Below are 18,531 nucleotides of genomic sequence, written 5' to 3'. Positions count from 1 at the left end.
AAACCCCAGAAAGGAGCATAGGGCCTATTCCCACAGCAGCACCCTCCATCCCACCCTTTCAACCAAGGTATGAGAATGGGCAGACCCCAGGGCAGGAGCTACCAAAGGGGATGAGAGAAGGTATAGGTGCCCTGAAGGAAAGTAATGTCCCACTCCAGCCCCTGCCACCTGAGCCTCCATCAGCACAAAGCTACTTATTTCAGAGGGATCATAGGGCTTCATATCACTGAGACACTGAATTTCATCCCACATAGACTTAAAACTTTTAAGAAAAAGCTTCTCAAACAAAAAGAACCCCAAACACAACTGCATAAACCCAGAGAAAGAGAAAACTGTAAGGTAAATACAGCTATATTAAAGTCTCAGTAAAGCAAAACAGAGCATCCAAGATGAAGTTTAAATCTTTTGGTTTGCAGACATTTTCTTAAAAATCAAGGGAAAACAAAAGGTTTTCAAAATATATCGTACTAATTATTCACATACAGAGACACACAGAGCTTTGAGCCTCACCTGTAATGCTCAGGAACCACAGGCACCGTGTTTGAAGCATCATGGGAGGTTTCAGGTCTTATCAATGCATCTATTATTTGGGGCAATTTCTTTCCCTGAGGGTGACTTGGTTTGCCCAGCACAGCGCACACAGCAAAACACTGACTTGCTCTCAAGACATGCCACAGCATGATGCTTATTTCATGAATGTTTGTAAAGTGCTTAAAAAAACCCCTCAGAAAGGAGATGCTCTGGCAGTACAGATGTGGTTCTCTTTGTGAAATGCAGTTTATTTCAGTGGTCTGTGGTTTAGCTGTTATTCAAAAGCAACCAAGATTGGTAGATAGGGCTTTTAATAGAGCTTCTCGCTCACACTTTACAGAGCCTGCCTTCCAGGCTCTGCTCCAGACCTCTGCCTCCCTTCCAGTCTCCCATTTCTGACTGCTCCCCTTCCCTCCTACTCACTCCTCTGCTCTCTCCCTTTTCCCTAACCCTGCCTTTCTGACACAGCAAGCAGCTCTTATCTGCACCATTACTTTGTGAGCTGCATTACTTATCTCCCCCGAACCTTGACATCTTTTTTTAGCAGCTGAGTGTTCAGTGCAGGTCTTGTCCTGCTCTCAAAGCTGGCAGCACTGTGCACAAGGGATCTCCCTACCTAAGGGATCAGAAGCCATACTGCATTTCCCAGCCCCACGCTCCCTGAAGTCACATGCCTTCAGGCACTTCCACAAGTAAAAGCTATTGCTAAGCCACAATCATGTTAGGATAATTCTAAAATCTCACGGGATCAGGGCTGCAATTCTCTTCTTTAAGCTCAGAGTAATTTAAGGCTTTCCACAGTTTAGAGAAAAGTTGAGAAGACAGATCCTATAGGCAGTGTTTTGCTGACCTGCATCACTTTCTCTCCCCTCCCTGACTGCTCTCTAGGATGATCATGAAGAACTGATTTCAGAGCACAGCAGTCACTCCTGATGCATATTCCTCACTTAATCATGATCCCTAACAAGTCCCTACTATTAGTGTAAGCAGGGGAGCCAGGAGCAATCAGGCCAGGGGAGGGAAGCTACATTAATCCCCATGGTCCAATCCTGCAGGCATCAGTCAGGCAGAACTCTCACTGTAGCAAACCCTTTTGCCTATTTAAGAATCACAGGATCTGGTCCCTCCACAAGCTCCAGAGCCAACACTTAATGAAAACAGATGGAGGACAAGAGAAAATGCACTATATACACAGAGCTCAGTATTGTTCTGAAAGGAAATGTTTTTTCAGTTTCCCATGAGGCATCAGTAGCTCTTCAAACAGAGCCCAAACCTCAAGTATGCCAGTGATTCAACATTCAAACACAAGCTCATTACCTCAACCCACCGCTTGCAATTTTAGTCACTTTCGTTTTTCAAAACCCAAAATAAGAGCTTCAGGAATCACTGTGAATAGCTGACAAGCACAGCTCCTCTTCAAGAGTAACTGCTGAGTACTTTCACTGATCAGGAGCTAGGAAATCCTCTGATTTCCCAGACAAGGTTTCTTTTACCAGCAAGGGGGGGTCTGGCACAGCCACTCAGACCTTCACCAGCTCCCTTCTCTTCCCCCACCAAAGCAGAAGACAGCTTTGCTGTTTTAGCCTCTCCTAGCAGACTTCAAACAGAATTTGTTCTGGTTCCAAAAGGAGCACAAATGTCTGAGAGAGAAGGAGACACAGTTAAGTGCTTTGTTATCCACTACACTACACCTTTGTTTCCTGGGAGATTTGGGTTAGGTTGGCATCAGGTATCACCATCCAGGCTGTTCTGCCTTGCTTCAGGGTTATCCTTTCAGCAAGGAGCTTTGTGCGTATGTTCAGGTGTGTTAGCCGAGCTGCTCCCTTGGAGCATTGCACAAGACCAAGGGAGGTGATTTCCATTAACAAGCTATGCCGTTTTAATTGGGATATTGTGTTCTGCTAATTGATTAGTTTACAAAAACAGCATAAGTACAACAATATGGAGAAAAAAGCCTCCACACCAAGTCAGATCTGCTCATTCAAGTTAGCTAAAGGAAGGTACAGTCTTAGGAAACCACATACAATTTCCTCCTGGCCCACAAGCTGCCCTGGCAAAATACAATTAAAACCTTTGAAAGAATACTTACACTTCCTGCAGGTTTGACAGCTCTGCAAAGGCAGAAGGATCAATCTCCGCCAACTTGTTGTAGCTCAGGTTTCTGTTAAAATAAAAGACAGGGGGATCAGCATACTGCAGTTACCATGCTCAGCAAGACACAGTCTCAATTATTCTGGATTGCACTGGGAGGATAGTTTGGTGGAGGTTTTTTTGTTGTTTTGTTTTTTTAAACAAAAAAATACTTAAACACAGCAGAGCAGCACTTTTCTGCTGAATACATGAGTGACTGAGTTTAGTTCCATGATCAAAATGTTATCTAGCTCTCCCTAAGCTTTTTCCTCTTTTGCGTTAGTGTGGTTTTAATTTGTCTTTATATTACACAGTTACATTTATTGTTCTTCTATTGGTTATTCACAACCACAAAACTAATCACAGATTAATAGGATATTTCCTGACTAATTTAAGTCTGAACTGAAACAATCAACAAACCTTCTGCTAAATATTTTATAGCTATATTCACATGGAGTATTTTTATATACCACTGTGCATTACATACAAAGTATACACACAGAGGTATTTTGTTTACACTTACTATGTGTACATATATTCTACATTTTACAATATTATATTATTAGTATATCACTAAATTATTTTTTTAATCAGTAATTACAGCTTTCAGCCAGTCACGTAGCAATACGCACTCTGGTCCTCAACAAACCGAACCAATGCTTTCCAACTACCCCACAGTCCAAATCTAGATCATATTCTAGCACTTCACTGACAGATGGCAAATAGGTCGTGCTGCGTTATCTGACAACAGCCTGGTGGGAGAGCAGACCTGCCTCGCAGGACATCCCTGCTTGGAAATACAACCAGAGCTCAGTGCTAGAACGCACTGTGAGGATTGCTAGGGACAGCAAACAGACAAAATAATGCAAATAAAGCAACAACTCCAAAAACCACAAGCAAGAGCTTTGCCATGCTCTGCTGTAGCATCGTACGGTGCGACAGCAACATCTCTTTGAGATACGCACTATCAGCATGCCACACGCAACAGGTCAAACCTGCAGCTAGGGACTTACCAGAGAGCACAGATCAATTAAGACCAAGTGACTAATGATGTGGAAATTAACAAATGGCCTAATTAACATGATGTATGCAGCACTGGCATGTTCCTGTGAGTGTGTAATCTAAAGAGGGAGGAGGCAAATTGATGGGTGGTAGCAAAAAATCCACCACAGTAAGTTGTAAGGAAATTGTGAGGGGGACCTACTTTAATTTTACCCTGCTCCACACCCTGCTCTAGGATATTATCCTGGGTAAAATTCAACCCTCCTGTCTCCTCTGTGGGGAGGTTACACCCTCTTACTACACCTCTGAATGTGACCCAAAAGATTCATGGCCTGATTTTAGATAAGCCCTCAAACTTACAGCTGCTTATTCAAACCACTAAGCCAGTCTAACTAGAAAACTGGCCAGTCTTCCCCATTTTGTGTATTTTCTTTGTTTTAAAGCTGTGCCCACAGAAACCAAGCAGGTAAATAGGACCTAAATCACCAAGGCACCTACTCAACTTTTATCCACACTACCTGACCCAAGAACTGAGGGACACAAAAAAAAGGCAGCTGTCAGAAGGGCACAGAGACCTCCTGTTTGATTTGCTCATGGTAACCCACTGCACTTTGCGGCAACGCAAAGAGAAAACTAGGCCTACAGCAACACTTACAAACATCAAGACTTGAAGGACTACAAAGCTTACCAACTTCACACGATTAGCGGGAAATTATAAACACCTCTTTCGAGATAAAAAGCAGCTATTGATCACCTGCCCTTCCATAATGCATTTATGGGAAGTCCTCAAAGTGTTCCCCTGCACATGGGAACCATTTGATAGTTCACGCACATACCATTCCCCATCTCTTCAGAGCAGCCAGCTCTGAAGATGGCTCCTTACATCTTGCCTGAAATGTTCTATTTTTTTGCCAATATTTGCTGTGAAAGAAGACTCTACAAATCAACAGTGTAATCTGGCTCTTAACAGAATCTAGACCTTTAAGCTACACAGGAGTGTAAAACCTAACCAAGCATCTAGTTTTAAAATATGCTGTCCTGTAAGCCCCTACTGTCTTTTAAAACACTCAAGAGACCTTTAAATCAATACCAGCCTACAGCAGATATCCATTTCACTATGAACTCAAAGGCATTTATCTAAATAAAAGTCAAACTGCAGTTTAAACTCAGAGTGCATTTGAAAGCCAAGTCCATATTCATAGCACAATTACGAATTAAAGTGCAATTTGCCCACAGATTACATTACTACTTTTTTTTTTTTTAAACCACACAGCAAAATCAGGTTGGAGCTTGTCCCTGCCTGATGCACAGGCAAAATGAGAAAATACAACAGGTAATGTCCTATAGGCTCAACACAAAGATAAAGCTGACACAGAAATACTAGTGACAAACTGTAAGGGGGGAATACAACCACGGTCATGACCGTGCATGAATCCATCTGTGTTCATGTATTTCTATGCCTTCTATTGCTGCAAACCTTTGCATTTCTTAAGGTAACATTTATCCTCAAAACATTCCTCTGCAATAGGCGAAGAGGCTATTTATAAACCAAGCCCTGAGAATCACAGGCACCAAACTGATCATCCCTACACTTGTCAAAGGGACCAGATCCCCGGCTTAGTCAATGCTCAAACACCGAATGATGCTGATGTGAACTTCAGAAGTTGACAAGTGAAAAAACAACGGTCTTTGCAAATTAAAGGATTTCATGGCCATGCTTTAACATCATCCAAAGTGACTTTCTGATTATTGTTGCCACCATTCGAGAAGTCTGAACATTAGGGTCATTGCACAAGTAGCTGACTCTTCAGGTATTTTGCCTACGCTGACAACAGAAAAGACTTTCCAATGGTTGCAGCAGAAACACTGGTGAACTCCCCCTTCTTGTACGCCGAAGCCTTCAGTAGTCCCCACGCTACTCATCACTGACAGCCATCTATCCTCACCAAACGCACAATACACTGTTCAAAAGTCAGTGGGGAAATGAAAGCTAGAAATACAGGGTCAGTGTAAAATAAACAGGAGACTTGAAATTAAATAGATACACCAAAATAAACAGTTTACTCAATTTCTGAGACTAGCTGTACTTTAACTTACATTAAAATGCCCTGGAATTTCTAGCCTGAAGCATTAACAATCAAAGGATGTGTTTCCCAGAACTCGGAACCCCTCACTAGACAGTACTTGGCATGCTAGTCACAGCATGCAAATGGGAAAAAAGAATTAACGTGCTCCAATAGATAGATCATTGGGACCAGGAGTCAGGAAACCTCTGTCTATTCCTGGCTCTCTTAATCTCCTGCTGGGTGACCGGGTCATGTCACATTACCTCTCCAGAGCTTTTGTTTCCACAGCCACCCTTTGTCTGTCTTGTCTATTTAGACTGTAAATAAAATTGAGGTAGGTATTGTCTTGGTTTGCCCAATGCTGATGAAATGAGGCCTCAATCTTGGTTGGGCTCCAGTAATGCAAATAAAGGGAACTCAAAACTTGAGGTCACGGGTGTATATGACATTCCCCCACCACTAAGCACGGGTCCCAAATGTATGGCAGCGCACGAAGCACTGCAGGGGCTTTAACATCCCAACCAGCTCGACCTCTCCAAGCTGAGCAGACCAGCAATGCAGGCTGGTTGGAGATGCCCAGCTTGGGGGCACAGCTGTCCCAACGCTGAAAACAGTCACGTTTCTGCTCTCCCATGGCACAGAACATGTTCCTTCAAGGAGTCCCTTGGTCTGATGCCATGAGGTACTGCAACGGCTCATTGAGCAAGCATTTCTGCCATCCATCAGTATTCTAAAATGTCTTATTCAAAGAAACAGAGTCCTCAAAACCCAAAGCCAAACCCCTGTCCTTTCCCAGATCAGCACTCCCCTAAGCCATCTGAGCTATCTCAGGTGCTGGGCACCTCTTCAAAGTGGTAGTTTATAAAGCATCATCTTCAGTAGCTTATGCCAGGCCCCAGAGATCATGTCTTTGGCATGCGGTCAGCCCCTTTCCTGGCACCAGCATCTACCTATGGGGTTAGCCGAGCCCAAGTGTGGGCAGACCCACACAGAAAGCAGACTGCCCCATGTCCTGCCTGCTTCTCTGCATGGGTACATGTTTCTGATGAATTACTCATAGGAGGATATTTTGATCCTTCCAAGGCAACTGTGGAAAGAAAAGAACATTCAGACAAGCAACGTAAATCCTGGACAAGAGCCTGGGCTGTAAGTTCAGGGAAGCATCCTATAAAGGTCAGAAGCTTCTACAGATGGCAGAGAAGACAGAGCAGAGCCACCAACCTGAATGGCCCCTAATGTTCAGATTGTTTTTCCTTGTTGAATAGAAGCTGATCTGAAGTTTGTGGGTTTTTTTTAAAACTATTTTGACTTAATGGCATGAGAAGTGCTCTGCACTTTATCTGTCCTTTACATATTTCAAGTCTTCCTTGTATTAGCTAATCCCAACAACGTAGGGTTCCCCCCCTGCCCCAAGATGCCCATGATGGGGAACCAAGAGCCTGTTAAATCAATATGGGAAGGGCCCTGTTCTGTCTATTCATCCACTCCTGTCTCTAAATAAGAAAGCAGTGTTTGCCTTCAGTTAGCATTGTGAAAATGGCACTGTGGATCACTGAACACTGCAGAGACTGAAAGGAAAGCCTTGTTAAATAACCAGGTACATAGCCTGCCTTGAAACCACCTCCCAAAAGTAATAATGCTGTCACAAAGAGCCCTGCTTGCCAGCAAGGAGGGATCAGTCAGCTCTTTGAACCATGAGATGCTAATCCTGCTTCCTTGGGCAAGGTACAGGGTAGACCAGGAGTTCATGTAGAAGTTTTGGCTCTGCTTTGGGAACTTGACCAGCGTGGAAAAAAAACCATCTCTTTTGAAAACAGAGGTGCCTGGCAGGCTCACCAGACAAAGGAATAGAGACATACGTGGCTCCTGGTCTCTGCTTACCATGATGATGACGGCTGAATTCTGTTCAGTGAGGTGAAGGTTTTCGACCCTTGCGTCAAAACCATTTATCTGTCACAGTGCAGAAAATTGTCAAAAGCGTTTCTGCACCTTTTGATGACAGGCATTGGAGAAAAGGAGGATGGCTCGAAGTTCTGCCACTGCCAACTGTGGCTTTCATTAAACACTTTGTCAACCATTGTCATAACACAACTTTTCATTGCTCCTGCACAAAAGGGAGCTGAGGGCCCTGAACAATCGAGCCCTGCAATAGAAATTCCTCTGGCTAATCTGTCGAAAGATAGCTGCCTCATCTGCAGCTTACTGAATAGGCACCATCCTCTTCCCCCATGTTTGTAGATGGCTTTACAGCACTGGAATGGAGGCCCCCTGCACACTTGATTGGGTATGAAAAGCATGGCCACAGCTGAATTAACTTGCGGATGGGGGCCAGGGGAACAAGAGAGGGAACACATTGCCCATGCTAAAAGTACACAGCTGTGCAGGGAAGAAAGCATACTCGAATTTCTCTTCTAAACAAGCTTGTGAGCTCGCAGAGAGATGGCAGAGCCCTCATAAGCAGTGACATGTGAGGTTTAACACTGAAGCACAAAGCAATCTAAGAGATTGCAAGGATTCAGGTGGTGGTATGGACTGTTAAGGACAAAGAAGCAGCTTTAGTCCATTTTTTTCTTCTTGTGCACAGGACAAGTCCAAAATCTACTCCCATAAGGCAAGAGCAGCCAAAAAGCTACTGCAGCTAGCGCCAGCCACCCACAGCTGCCCAGCAACACCTTCCCTTAAATGGGATTTTTTCAGTTCCCCCTAAAGCAAATGGCCACTAAATGGAGTTGCATAAGCCATCACAGTGATGAGAGTCAGAAGGAGCTTTCACATACTAGACATGCAGTCCTTAATTACCTTCTGAAGGATTTCTTGCAGATTCCTTTGAATTGGCTCATGCGCTGCCAGAAGCCAAAGCCTGGACTTGGCCAATCACTCACCCAACCCACCACAGCCATTCCTGGGTTTCCTTTGAATCCACCTACTAAACTGATAGAAAAACTACAGATTCTTATACCCTTCAGCTCCCTCATCACCCTCACCTTTACTCCACTGCTCCCGAACTCAGCATAACAGGCCTACAGTCAGGAAGGACAAAGAACAGAAATACATCTTTGCTGAAGGAAAAACCGAAAGGCTCTGTACCCACACTACGGCTTACGGTTCAGCCAGCCTCAAGCGTGAGCTCCCACGCTGCTGAGCAATACTCAGACTGAGCTGCACAGCCTCTGGGATGCTCATGTTCCTGGGGTGCCCATGGCTGCAACAAGCTGAGCCCCTCATGATTTTTTTTACAGCGTACCCCAGGGAGCTCTGTGCCTGTGCAAAGCACTCGGCTTACAAGAGGAGGGAACACTGCTGTTGCACAGAAGTGTCCCACACCAAGTTTGGCAGGAGTTACCTCCTAAAAGGAGTAAAAGCAGCAAAACGCAGGGCACCAGAGAGGTGGGTGTCCCAGCTTGCTGCTGCAAGTGCCATGGAGAGAAGAAGGGGACTCTGCAGGACACAGGAAGGACCCACGTGGGTGAAGCTGTGCCCCATCACCAAGAGGTCCCATTAGCAGCTAAGCGAATGTGCTCACTCAGGCTTCACTTATGCCCCAGCTGAAATTAGCAGCAGCAGCATATTAGCTTAGGTTAATAGCCTGCTCATATAAGGGGCTTTATGTGCAGAAGGGAGTCAACTTAAGGGCAACCCTCAAGCCATAATATGAGTTAATTTGACAGTGAAGACAAACTTTGAGAGGTGATCCAGACACCAAGAAAACTGCACCATGAATCACTCTCAGTCCTGACCAACAATACTGTCTAAAGGAAATTCCTGTAGCATGATCACCAAAGAATCAATACCACATCGATTCCAGCAGATGCATGCAGTCATTAATGCAAAGAATACTAATTAAAACCACATCACCAAGAAGCATTCTGCTGGACTGCAATTTAATTTAGCATGTGGTTGATATGGTTAAAGGAATCAGGGAATTATCTTCAAGTAACTTTCAGGGACACATTTTCAGCCCTGGCCCTTCCTCCTCCTCCATCCTCACAACTGTTACCGCTCGCAAGCGCACAGACCACACATCTAGCACGTAAGGACACCAGCGTGCACAAGCCTGGTGAGCAACCACCAGAGCTGGTCTGCTCGCACGAGGCTGCAAACAAATATCTCTATCATTGTACCATGCAACCACACTCTCGATGACTGAGGAAGGGCAGAGAAGTCCTCTGCAGGAGCGTTGGGTAACACTACGCTGCTCTTAGGGCTTGTGCATCTCCTACAACAAGGAACTTACAGGCTTATTTGTCTCTTTAAAAAGGGCAGTGTCAGGTTATTTTAGGCCCTGTTCAGTTTACACGAATGTGTTTTGACAAAACCTAGGATCCCATTTCCTCCTATTTTAATAACCTTAGCAAAACTAAAGTGGAGATCTTTTCTGCTTTTTTATTTTGCTTGGAAGACCATCTCCTCCAAATAGGCCAAATGTTTTGTTTTTTAAAGAAAGATTAGCTTCAGTTTAATCTATATAATCACACATACAAATACACCACAATAATTGTGCAAAGCACTTGGGTAACTCAGATGCTTATGGACCTCTTGCTATGCCTCTGCAGCATCAGGAAAAACATGAGGATACTCATTACACCAAGGTTTGATCTTGGTCTGCTCAATAAGAGTTTTCTCAGTATTACAACTGTTCCATGCTCAAAGAAAAGTTAAGTGAGATTTCAAGAAGTAATTTGAAAGTCATCCAATGGCCTCAGTGGCAGAGTGCCCCACGGGCCCCAGCAGCGCTCGTGAACCAACAGAAGATAGCAGAACAAAGCAAGCACAAATGACAGAGCATTCAATGCTTTCTCTGCTTCTGAAAAAAATACTAGCAACAGCCACATGGCCAGCAGTTACTGAGGATACAAACCCTCCCATTAGGATTGCATGTTCCTCTGCTCCTAAGAGGACAGCCCAGTCAAAGGCAGTATTGTATGCAGGGAACAGGGGATGCTGCAAGGGTTAGAGCAGGCAGCATTTAATTGCAGCAATTTTTCACTTTATTTGCTGCTTCTATTAAGCTGCAGTGCCCAAAGGAGGCTGATCCTCTCCAAAACACACAGAGCCATTAGCCGCAAGGATTGCCTCAAAGCAAAAACACATTTCAAAGGGCGCATAGACATCTAAATAAAAATAACTGTATTAAACATAAATCAATCCTGGTTTGCCACCTGTGACAGGTAAGAAGTTGAAAGGAAAAGCAGGATGTGTAAGGTTTTTTTTAAACCCACAAATAAAACTCCACCCTTTATCTGCCCAGACACCCATAATAGGGTTTGTTCTGGGTTTATTGCTACTGTCATGAGAAAAACGTATTTGAAAACCAAAACACTTTGCAAGTTGTTTGCTCCATTGTGTAAAAGCAAACTCACCTTTTTCTAATTTGATAGCAAATTTCTCTCAGCAATTCTGCCTCCACCAGGTAAAGCACACTGTGTCTTCAACAGCTGAAGCAAGGGCCAGAGGACATGCTCATAAACAAAACTCGTGAAACAAATTGCTCCTGCTTCCATCACCACTGTGTTTCTTCAGTAAATCAATAAAGGCCATGACTTCTTTACTAATATTTTCAATTAAGGTTCCCCACTGTGTATTCAACATACTAAACCAATTTATTGAGGATTAACAATTATATAATTTACTATACATGTCTACCTTAGAACAACTGCTAAGCCTCCATTAACTGATAAAACAGGAGCTACATTGATCAATCAGCATTAAGTGCTATTTACAGTTTCAAAAATTGCTACTTCTGCAAAGCAAATATTTTCATCTGAAAGTTGTGCAATTTTTCACAAGTACTCACAGCAGATAAACCATGTTAAACCTTTGGCTTTTTCAGATGCTTGGAAAGACCCACAGCAATATGTTCAACTGCTGGCAAACTAACCCTCCCACCACATGACTCTGCAAAATCCAGCTGTGGGTTACAGGTCGAGTGCAGATGGAAAAGAGAGATAATTCAGAAACTCCCCAAACACTGTTCAGAAGTTTCCACAGTTTAAGAAAACATCCAAGGTCAACAATCATTCAATAATGTCCAATAACCCATATTTTAAGATACATTTTCTTCTAAAACACAAAATTGTAGTGTGCTCTGCTCTCTTTGGGGATGCCAAGTGGTTTCAATCATGTCCGCAAGCATTTCTGGTAAGCTCAGAATGCTTAACTAGCTGAGAAGGTATTTCTCTACTGCTTCAACGCCACAGTTTATCAGAAACATTAATTCAGTAAATACATCACCAGGCACAGCTCTCGTGGTGCTGCTGACCAGCAGCACCGTGTTTGCATACACCGCACGCTGGGAAGGGAGAGCCCCAAACCCCAACGCTGAAGTTTCGGCACACATCCGGCATTGCCCCTTTGCGGAGCCCACGGCGAGCAGGGCTCGGCCATGCCCGATCTGGCAGCAGCACAGGACACAGCACCGCTGGCCGTGCCGGAGCAGAGACCGGTCAATCATTAACAGCAGGGAGAGGGCAGGCAACCTGCTCCTGACATGTTTGCTCAGCGCTTCACTCCCTTGTGGTTCTTCTTATTAATAGTTAATCAGGAAGGACCGATCTCCCCCCAAAAAAACATGCTCACTTGGAAGCAGGACAGAGAAATATTTGTGTGCTGGTTAAAACTAGTCAGGCAAAGAGTCGGGGGAAAAAAAGTCTTAGAAAAACAGCACACAGACTTTTCCTGCAGCTTGAAAATGGGGGCTAACCAGCTTGCTCTTGCCTCTCCTGCACTTGATACTGGTTTTTAACAGCAGAGAGGGACTGCATCACCTCCCGCCCTCATACAGGAGAACACTGCAAAAGCGGTGAGGCATTTCCCAAAAAGAACCGCTGTTCTCCCCTGCTCCATCGACCCAGGCTGGCCACACTACATCACCGTTTCACTGGTGGGTGCTCCTCCTCAACCACCCAGTGCACCTGCTGTGCCATCATCTAAGAAACAGATCTGCTGAGATTTTTGACTTGAAGCTCCATCTCATTAGATGTGCTGCAAAGTTTAACAAGCTAACTGAGCAGAGCCAAAGCAACCAAATCAGCTGTACCCATCAGGACAGAGGCAGTGGCCATCCCTCCAGCTCTGCTCCTCTCTTCCCACCTGGTGGCAATAACTCCAGTCTCACAAAACACCATGACAGCTTTGCAGCTTTCTACAGCAGAAATAAATCCTGTTCTGATCCTAACAGCAAGTCTGAGTGGAATTACAACACTGGACTTTTCGCTATGCGCACCATAAACTTACTCAGTTTAAAAATCCACCCAAACAAGGACATTCCCTGCACTTTTCAATGCCATGGACTGAAATGAAGAGGTTGGCCAAATCCAGAGATCTTGTGTGTAGAAAGGAATGATGTCTATAACCTCAAAGCGTCAGCTAAAGGACTAGTTACCTATGGGGCAGTCGGTGGCTGGCAGCACTGCACACTGCCGGGCCAGCTCTAATCCCCCGGAGGTGTGAAAAACACATGGCAGACAGCTCTCCATTTTCAGTTTAAAAATAGATCTTTTTTGTAATAAAGAAAAGCATTTTAAGGGCAAAACATGCACATTTTAAGCTAAAAAAACCCTAAGCTGGCCATCCTGGCTGGAGGTGTGTGGTTTACACAGGCATCCACCTTCTCTCAAGTAATCAATGTCCAATCATAATGCACTTTCATTCCAAGCACTTTTGTATTGCCAATAAAGCAGTGAGCAATTTAATGGATTTCTAACCCCAAATTGGAAGCTGTACCGCATCCAACTGACTCAATTTGTTCAGTCTTAGAGGAAGTCCTGGAACAAAATGCTAGAAATAAAACCACATGCACTGATAACATTACAGAAATAGATACACCAAGAAGCAAATGTTCTGTCTCTTTATTTTATCTGACCTCTAACCTGGTTTAATTGACCTTCAAGATGGAAAGGCTGCATTTAAAGGCAACCATTTCCACCAAGATCACGAGAAATAAAATATATATAATGCATTTGCTGCAAAACAAGGCAAATAAATCTACCTTTCACTTGACAATGAAAGGCCAGTAGAGACTTTCAAGTAAATTTACTCCATATTTTAGGTCCTAGGCATACCTATTTTCCTTGATAAACTGCTTTCTCTTCACACAGCCTGAAAACAGAGATAGCTTCCTCTACCCTCGCCTTATCACAAATTATTGCACTTGATATCAGACAGCTGTATTATCAATCATCTTTGGCTAGCAAGAGGCTGAAGCAGATCAGAGGCAATGGTGTGATCCAGAAGTTTCCAAACAGTGGTCCACAGCATACTTACTGCTGGCAAATACCATTTGACATGGCAAACACCTCCCTTACATTGAATCTACAGGTAAGTGACCACTAATTACAGTAAGTATGACCTAGAATAATGTAATTCCTCCAGAAGATGCTCTGTATTTTATGATGTGCTATAGAAAGCTACATTCCCACCTGGCTGTTTAGACCAGGGCCATCTATCAGAACAGGCATTCATACATTTTTGGCACAACTCCTGGATTGGTGTTTACCACTGGGACAGCAGCAGGATATCGACAAGGACTTCAAAGCGGATGAAGCTGGTGCTCGTGTCTCTGCCCAAAGAACGCCACACAGCAGGCAAGGGGATGGTTAAATCTACTGCTGCTTTCCATTACATACCAGTCTTTACATCCTTATATACAGCAGAATGTCATAAATAAGAATGTATCCTTGCTTAAATAACTTGCACATGTACGTGACTTTCACTATGTCAATTTACAGATGCATATGCAGCTGCAAACACAAACATGTACACATCTATATATGCAGGAGGCAATACATCTGTACCAATGTATACATGCAGAAAGGCTTTCTCAGGAGAGTTTGGGACAGCTGTACAGCTTACAACTGAGTTGTGAAGAGCAGTAGTAAAAATCTTTATTACACTCTGCCCCAACATATAATGCCACTTCTTTTACAGAAGCACTATTTTTAAAAATGTTTGAGAGCTTTACAGTTTTTATTGGTGCTATTTTTCAACTTCTTCCACTTATAGCCAGACTTTGTTAGTGCAACTCACACTGCAAAGAGACACAGAAAAAGGAAAAGTTTAGCTTTAGAAGGTTCTTCAAATGACCTTGCTCTTCTGAAGTCTGATATCTCAGAACTTCCCAAAATTAAGACAACCCCCATTTCCAGTGGCTGCAGCTTTTTGCTCTTCAGGTCTCTAAGCTGTCAGGAGTCCTGGGGGGCTGTGGGCAAAGCAAAGGTGCAGCAGCCAGTTAACGAACCCACACTTGCTCTGGCTCTCCACACTCCTGGTTGGGGTTCTTGAGCTAAGCTCAAACCCTGCATTAGCATCAGTCAGGCACCAAAGCTGAGCACACGTGTCGCCTTCAGATCAGGAAGGTATTTTTTTAATCTACTTCAAAGGGCTATGATGTACTTCACTGGATGGATGCCTTGATTTATTATTCAGTGAACTCCCTTGGATTTGTGCAATTTCTCAGCTAAAAGCATCACAGCTAATTCAAAGGGAGGGCAGATGTTATTAAGGTTGAATCAAGGAACAAGCTTTCTCTTCTATAGATTTTTATCCTTTTCATGTTGTAGAGGGCTAGAGGGATGGGAAGGGGAACATTTTCCTATTCTTTTGCTACAGGAAGCAATCAAGGACCCAATCTCTTGCAAAACTGCAGGACTCAAGGTATTTGGTTAAGCTTATTTCATTTTCTTTTAACTATTATTACTGGAATCATATTCCTTCACTTCGCATTTGAGATAAGGGGTTTTTTTTAAATATAACTACCTTTGTTTCTGCCCACCAGAAGGTGCCAGTGGCAGCTCCAATCCCAGCTTCAAGCACAGGGAACCCCTTCATCTGAACAAAGGCTGCATCCAACAACAAATTCTGCAGGGAGACATTCAAAGGTAGACAGACCCTTCCCTCCTGCTTTGAGCCTATCTCACTCAGGCATAACACAAAGTAGATGCCATGTTAAAACTGCTTGATGGCCTCTGAAAAATAAAGTCCCATAATGAAACTCCACGTGGGTGGCCACCTGGCTACACTGAAAATAGAAAAGCTAACACTACAATTAGGCCAAGAACAGAAATACCCTTTCACTCTTCCAAGTGGTCCTTGCAAGCCCAGGCACCATGCCAAGGAGCTCACCATTCACTTGCACTGCACCTCTCACGGGGCAAAAGGCACATTGGCTTTGCACCAATGCTTTGTGCTCCAAAAAGCAATTATTTGAAAAACATGAACACAGAAGGCACTCCCGAGGTTTGTTATTGCATGGGGAGGGCCACAGGTGTGCTCACCACTTGGAGAATTCAAACCTTGTCCTTTGGAGAGTAACTAAGTTAATCTCTATGAAGAGAATAAGGAGAAGAAATATCACCATTTCATGGTAATCAGAAAGAGATAGTTCATAGGGTTTGTGGAAAGCATGGCTCTAAGCACCGACGGCAATGGAAGAGAAGTGCAACACTTCACACACAAGACGAAGAAATCCTGAGATGAGCCATGATGGAGAACCCAAGGCACCCCACAAGTGGTGTCAAGGGACAGATGATAAAAAAGGACATGTCCAAGGAGACCAGATGGTAACAGCACATCATGTGGTTGAAAAAACACAGAAGAGAAACACCCTTGAGCTCACTATCACATTTGTGAAGCCACCAAGAGGAGACACTGCTTCTCCTCCAGGCAGGTCACAGCCTGGCTGTTAACTGCAGTTTTCTCACTCCTTCCTGAAACTGGGCATCGTCAGAAGCAAGACCCTAGGCTAGACAGGCCGACTCGTGGCTGTGTGGGCTAATATAGATTCTGTATTCCAAGCCTGGCTCAGCTACAGCAACGCCACATTAAAAAACACATTTTCCTCAATTTGTCACAGCAAGCGAGGTATGAAATAAAAAACTTTCTGAATCTTCCAAACACACAGGCTTCCCCCCCCCCCCCGCAAGCCTTTTTCAAACCACTGAAAATTGTGTAAAAATAAATTGTAGTGCATTTTACAGGGGGAAAAAATAACTCTACTGCAACTGGAAACACATAATCTAGCTTTTCTCTAACAAAACCTACAGGAAATGGCTCTGCAAAAGTTAACTAAGTGATACTGAACTTTCTCCAGAGTGTTGTATAGGAAATAACACTGCAGAAACAACTGCCTGATTTAACCTTTTGTCCAGACTATGCTACAAAGCCATACTACAGAGGTATCTGGCTGATGTTAACAATCCTCTGGAGTATTCTCTAGAACTGCAGCACAGAAAGCAGGTTCTCACACATGCTCAGCAAAACACCCTTGCCACAGCTCAAAGCCTAGGCAGCCAACTGCTGATGGAAAACAGAATCTTAAAATTTTCCCTTTCTGTGGCCGGCAGTTGGTTTTTATTTTGTTTTTTAAAGATGTGAAGAAGTAACGGCTGTCCTGCGGTGCAAAGAGCAGAGCAGATGCATGCATCCCCTGCATCCGGATCTGTGCCAGATTAGCAGTGCAGACATACCAAGGTGTCCCATCTCTCTCCGCTGTCTGTCAGACCATCCATCTGTTTGTTAGAGACCTCATAACATGATACCATAGTATTTCTGGGTGAAACTCCCTTTAGCATCATGTTTCTCAGCTCCACCACTCTTGATGAGCTTCTCCCCCTTAACCACCACCTCCACCATCCCAGGAGGGGCTTGCTTCATGCAACAGCGAGCGCCAGTGAAGAATCTTTTACTCCCAGGGCATCTCAGGAATGGCACGTCTGCCAAGAAATCTGGTGTCAATATTTGCCTAGAGCTCTGCAATCAGGCTGCCCTCCATCTTTTATCCCCCACCATCCACATGCTCCAGTGTGGAGAAGGTGTTGCTGCAAAGACCTGAAACAAGTCTGTTGTTTTCCAACCTTAATTTCTTTTAGTCAAAAAGAGGAGCTACAGCTTACATATATACTTCATCTCCTGAATCCCCAACATCTCACTCAGTCTTCGCTTTCCATGAAATACACTGCATGGGGAAGAAAAAATGTAAAGAAAAGAAACTAAGGCTTTCCCACATTCCCACAAAGCTTGGGTTCCTATGCGATTACTTTAACCAGGACAGAGCTCAAGAGCTACGGGACACATTTACTGCTTGATCAGGTTAGCCAGCAGGAAACCATTTTATGCTTTTTCTTCCAGCAAATTTGACACAACTGCCGAAGTTGCTCCGAGACAGAAAACACACATAGGGGCAAGAGCCAAAAAAAATAATCTGTCTAGAGCAAGGACGCAACCCTCTGTTCAGGAGACTCACAATAAAAAACTCCCCACAGAATGACACTCATTTCAATATACCAAATTGGCCATTGGGAGGGAAGTCAATACACAGCAATACTGCAATCGGCCGCAGGAATGAGCTCTAGCAGCTGGTTTTTCTCCTGCAGCCCCATGCTTACACCAAATCACGTGAATACAATTACACTGTACCTCTTCCATGAAAACCTTTCCTGGGATAAAGGTTCCCATTTTACTCCACGTAAAAAACACTCTCCACAGGTTTATAAGCTTTAATTGCCATGCGAACACAGAAAGAGTGTCCAAATAAGTCTATTTAACAGTTACACATTAACCATCATACACCTCCAGGCTTGTGTTATCCACCTATTTGCTAAATCAATAAACTGCTTGTAAGCAAACTTTAAAAATGTTGCTGCTGCTGAAAGTGTACAGTTCCTGTTTGCTAATAACTTTATGAAATTGATTGGAAACTCCTACCTATATCTGCAGTTTTCAGCTTAGTTCTGCTAGGGGAAAAAAAAAGCAAGCTGGGTTTCAGTACAAAGAGTATCAAAAATGTATATCACTCCCATGCTCAAAA

At 43.8% G+C, this 18,531-nt stretch overlaps 1 protein-coding gene across 2 annotated transcripts in view; it reads right to left on the bottom strand.

The window, feature by feature from the left end:
* Positions 1-18,531, bottom strand: part of LRIG1 (leucine rich repeats and immunoglobulin like domains 1) — a 92,447-nt gene that overhangs the window by 52,222 nt on the left and 21,694 nt on the right. For both annotated transcript variants that reach the window (XM_054837963.1, XM_054837962.1), the window contains exon 2: positions 2,621-2,692. In XM_054837963.1, the coding sequence (XP_054693938.1) occupies positions 2,621-2,692 (72 nt within the window). The remainder of the gene's footprint in view (positions 1-2,620; positions 2,693-18,531) is intronic.

The sequence above is a fragment of the Grus americana genome, chromosome 11 (assembly GCF_028858705.1).
Source record: "Grus americana isolate bGruAme1 chromosome 11, bGruAme1.mat, whole genome shotgun sequence".
Taxonomy (NCBI): Eukaryota; Metazoa; Chordata; class Aves; order Gruiformes; family Gruidae; genus Grus; species Grus americana.
Note: the sequence above shows the minus strand (reverse complement) of the source record. Positions and strands in the feature narration are given on the sequence as shown.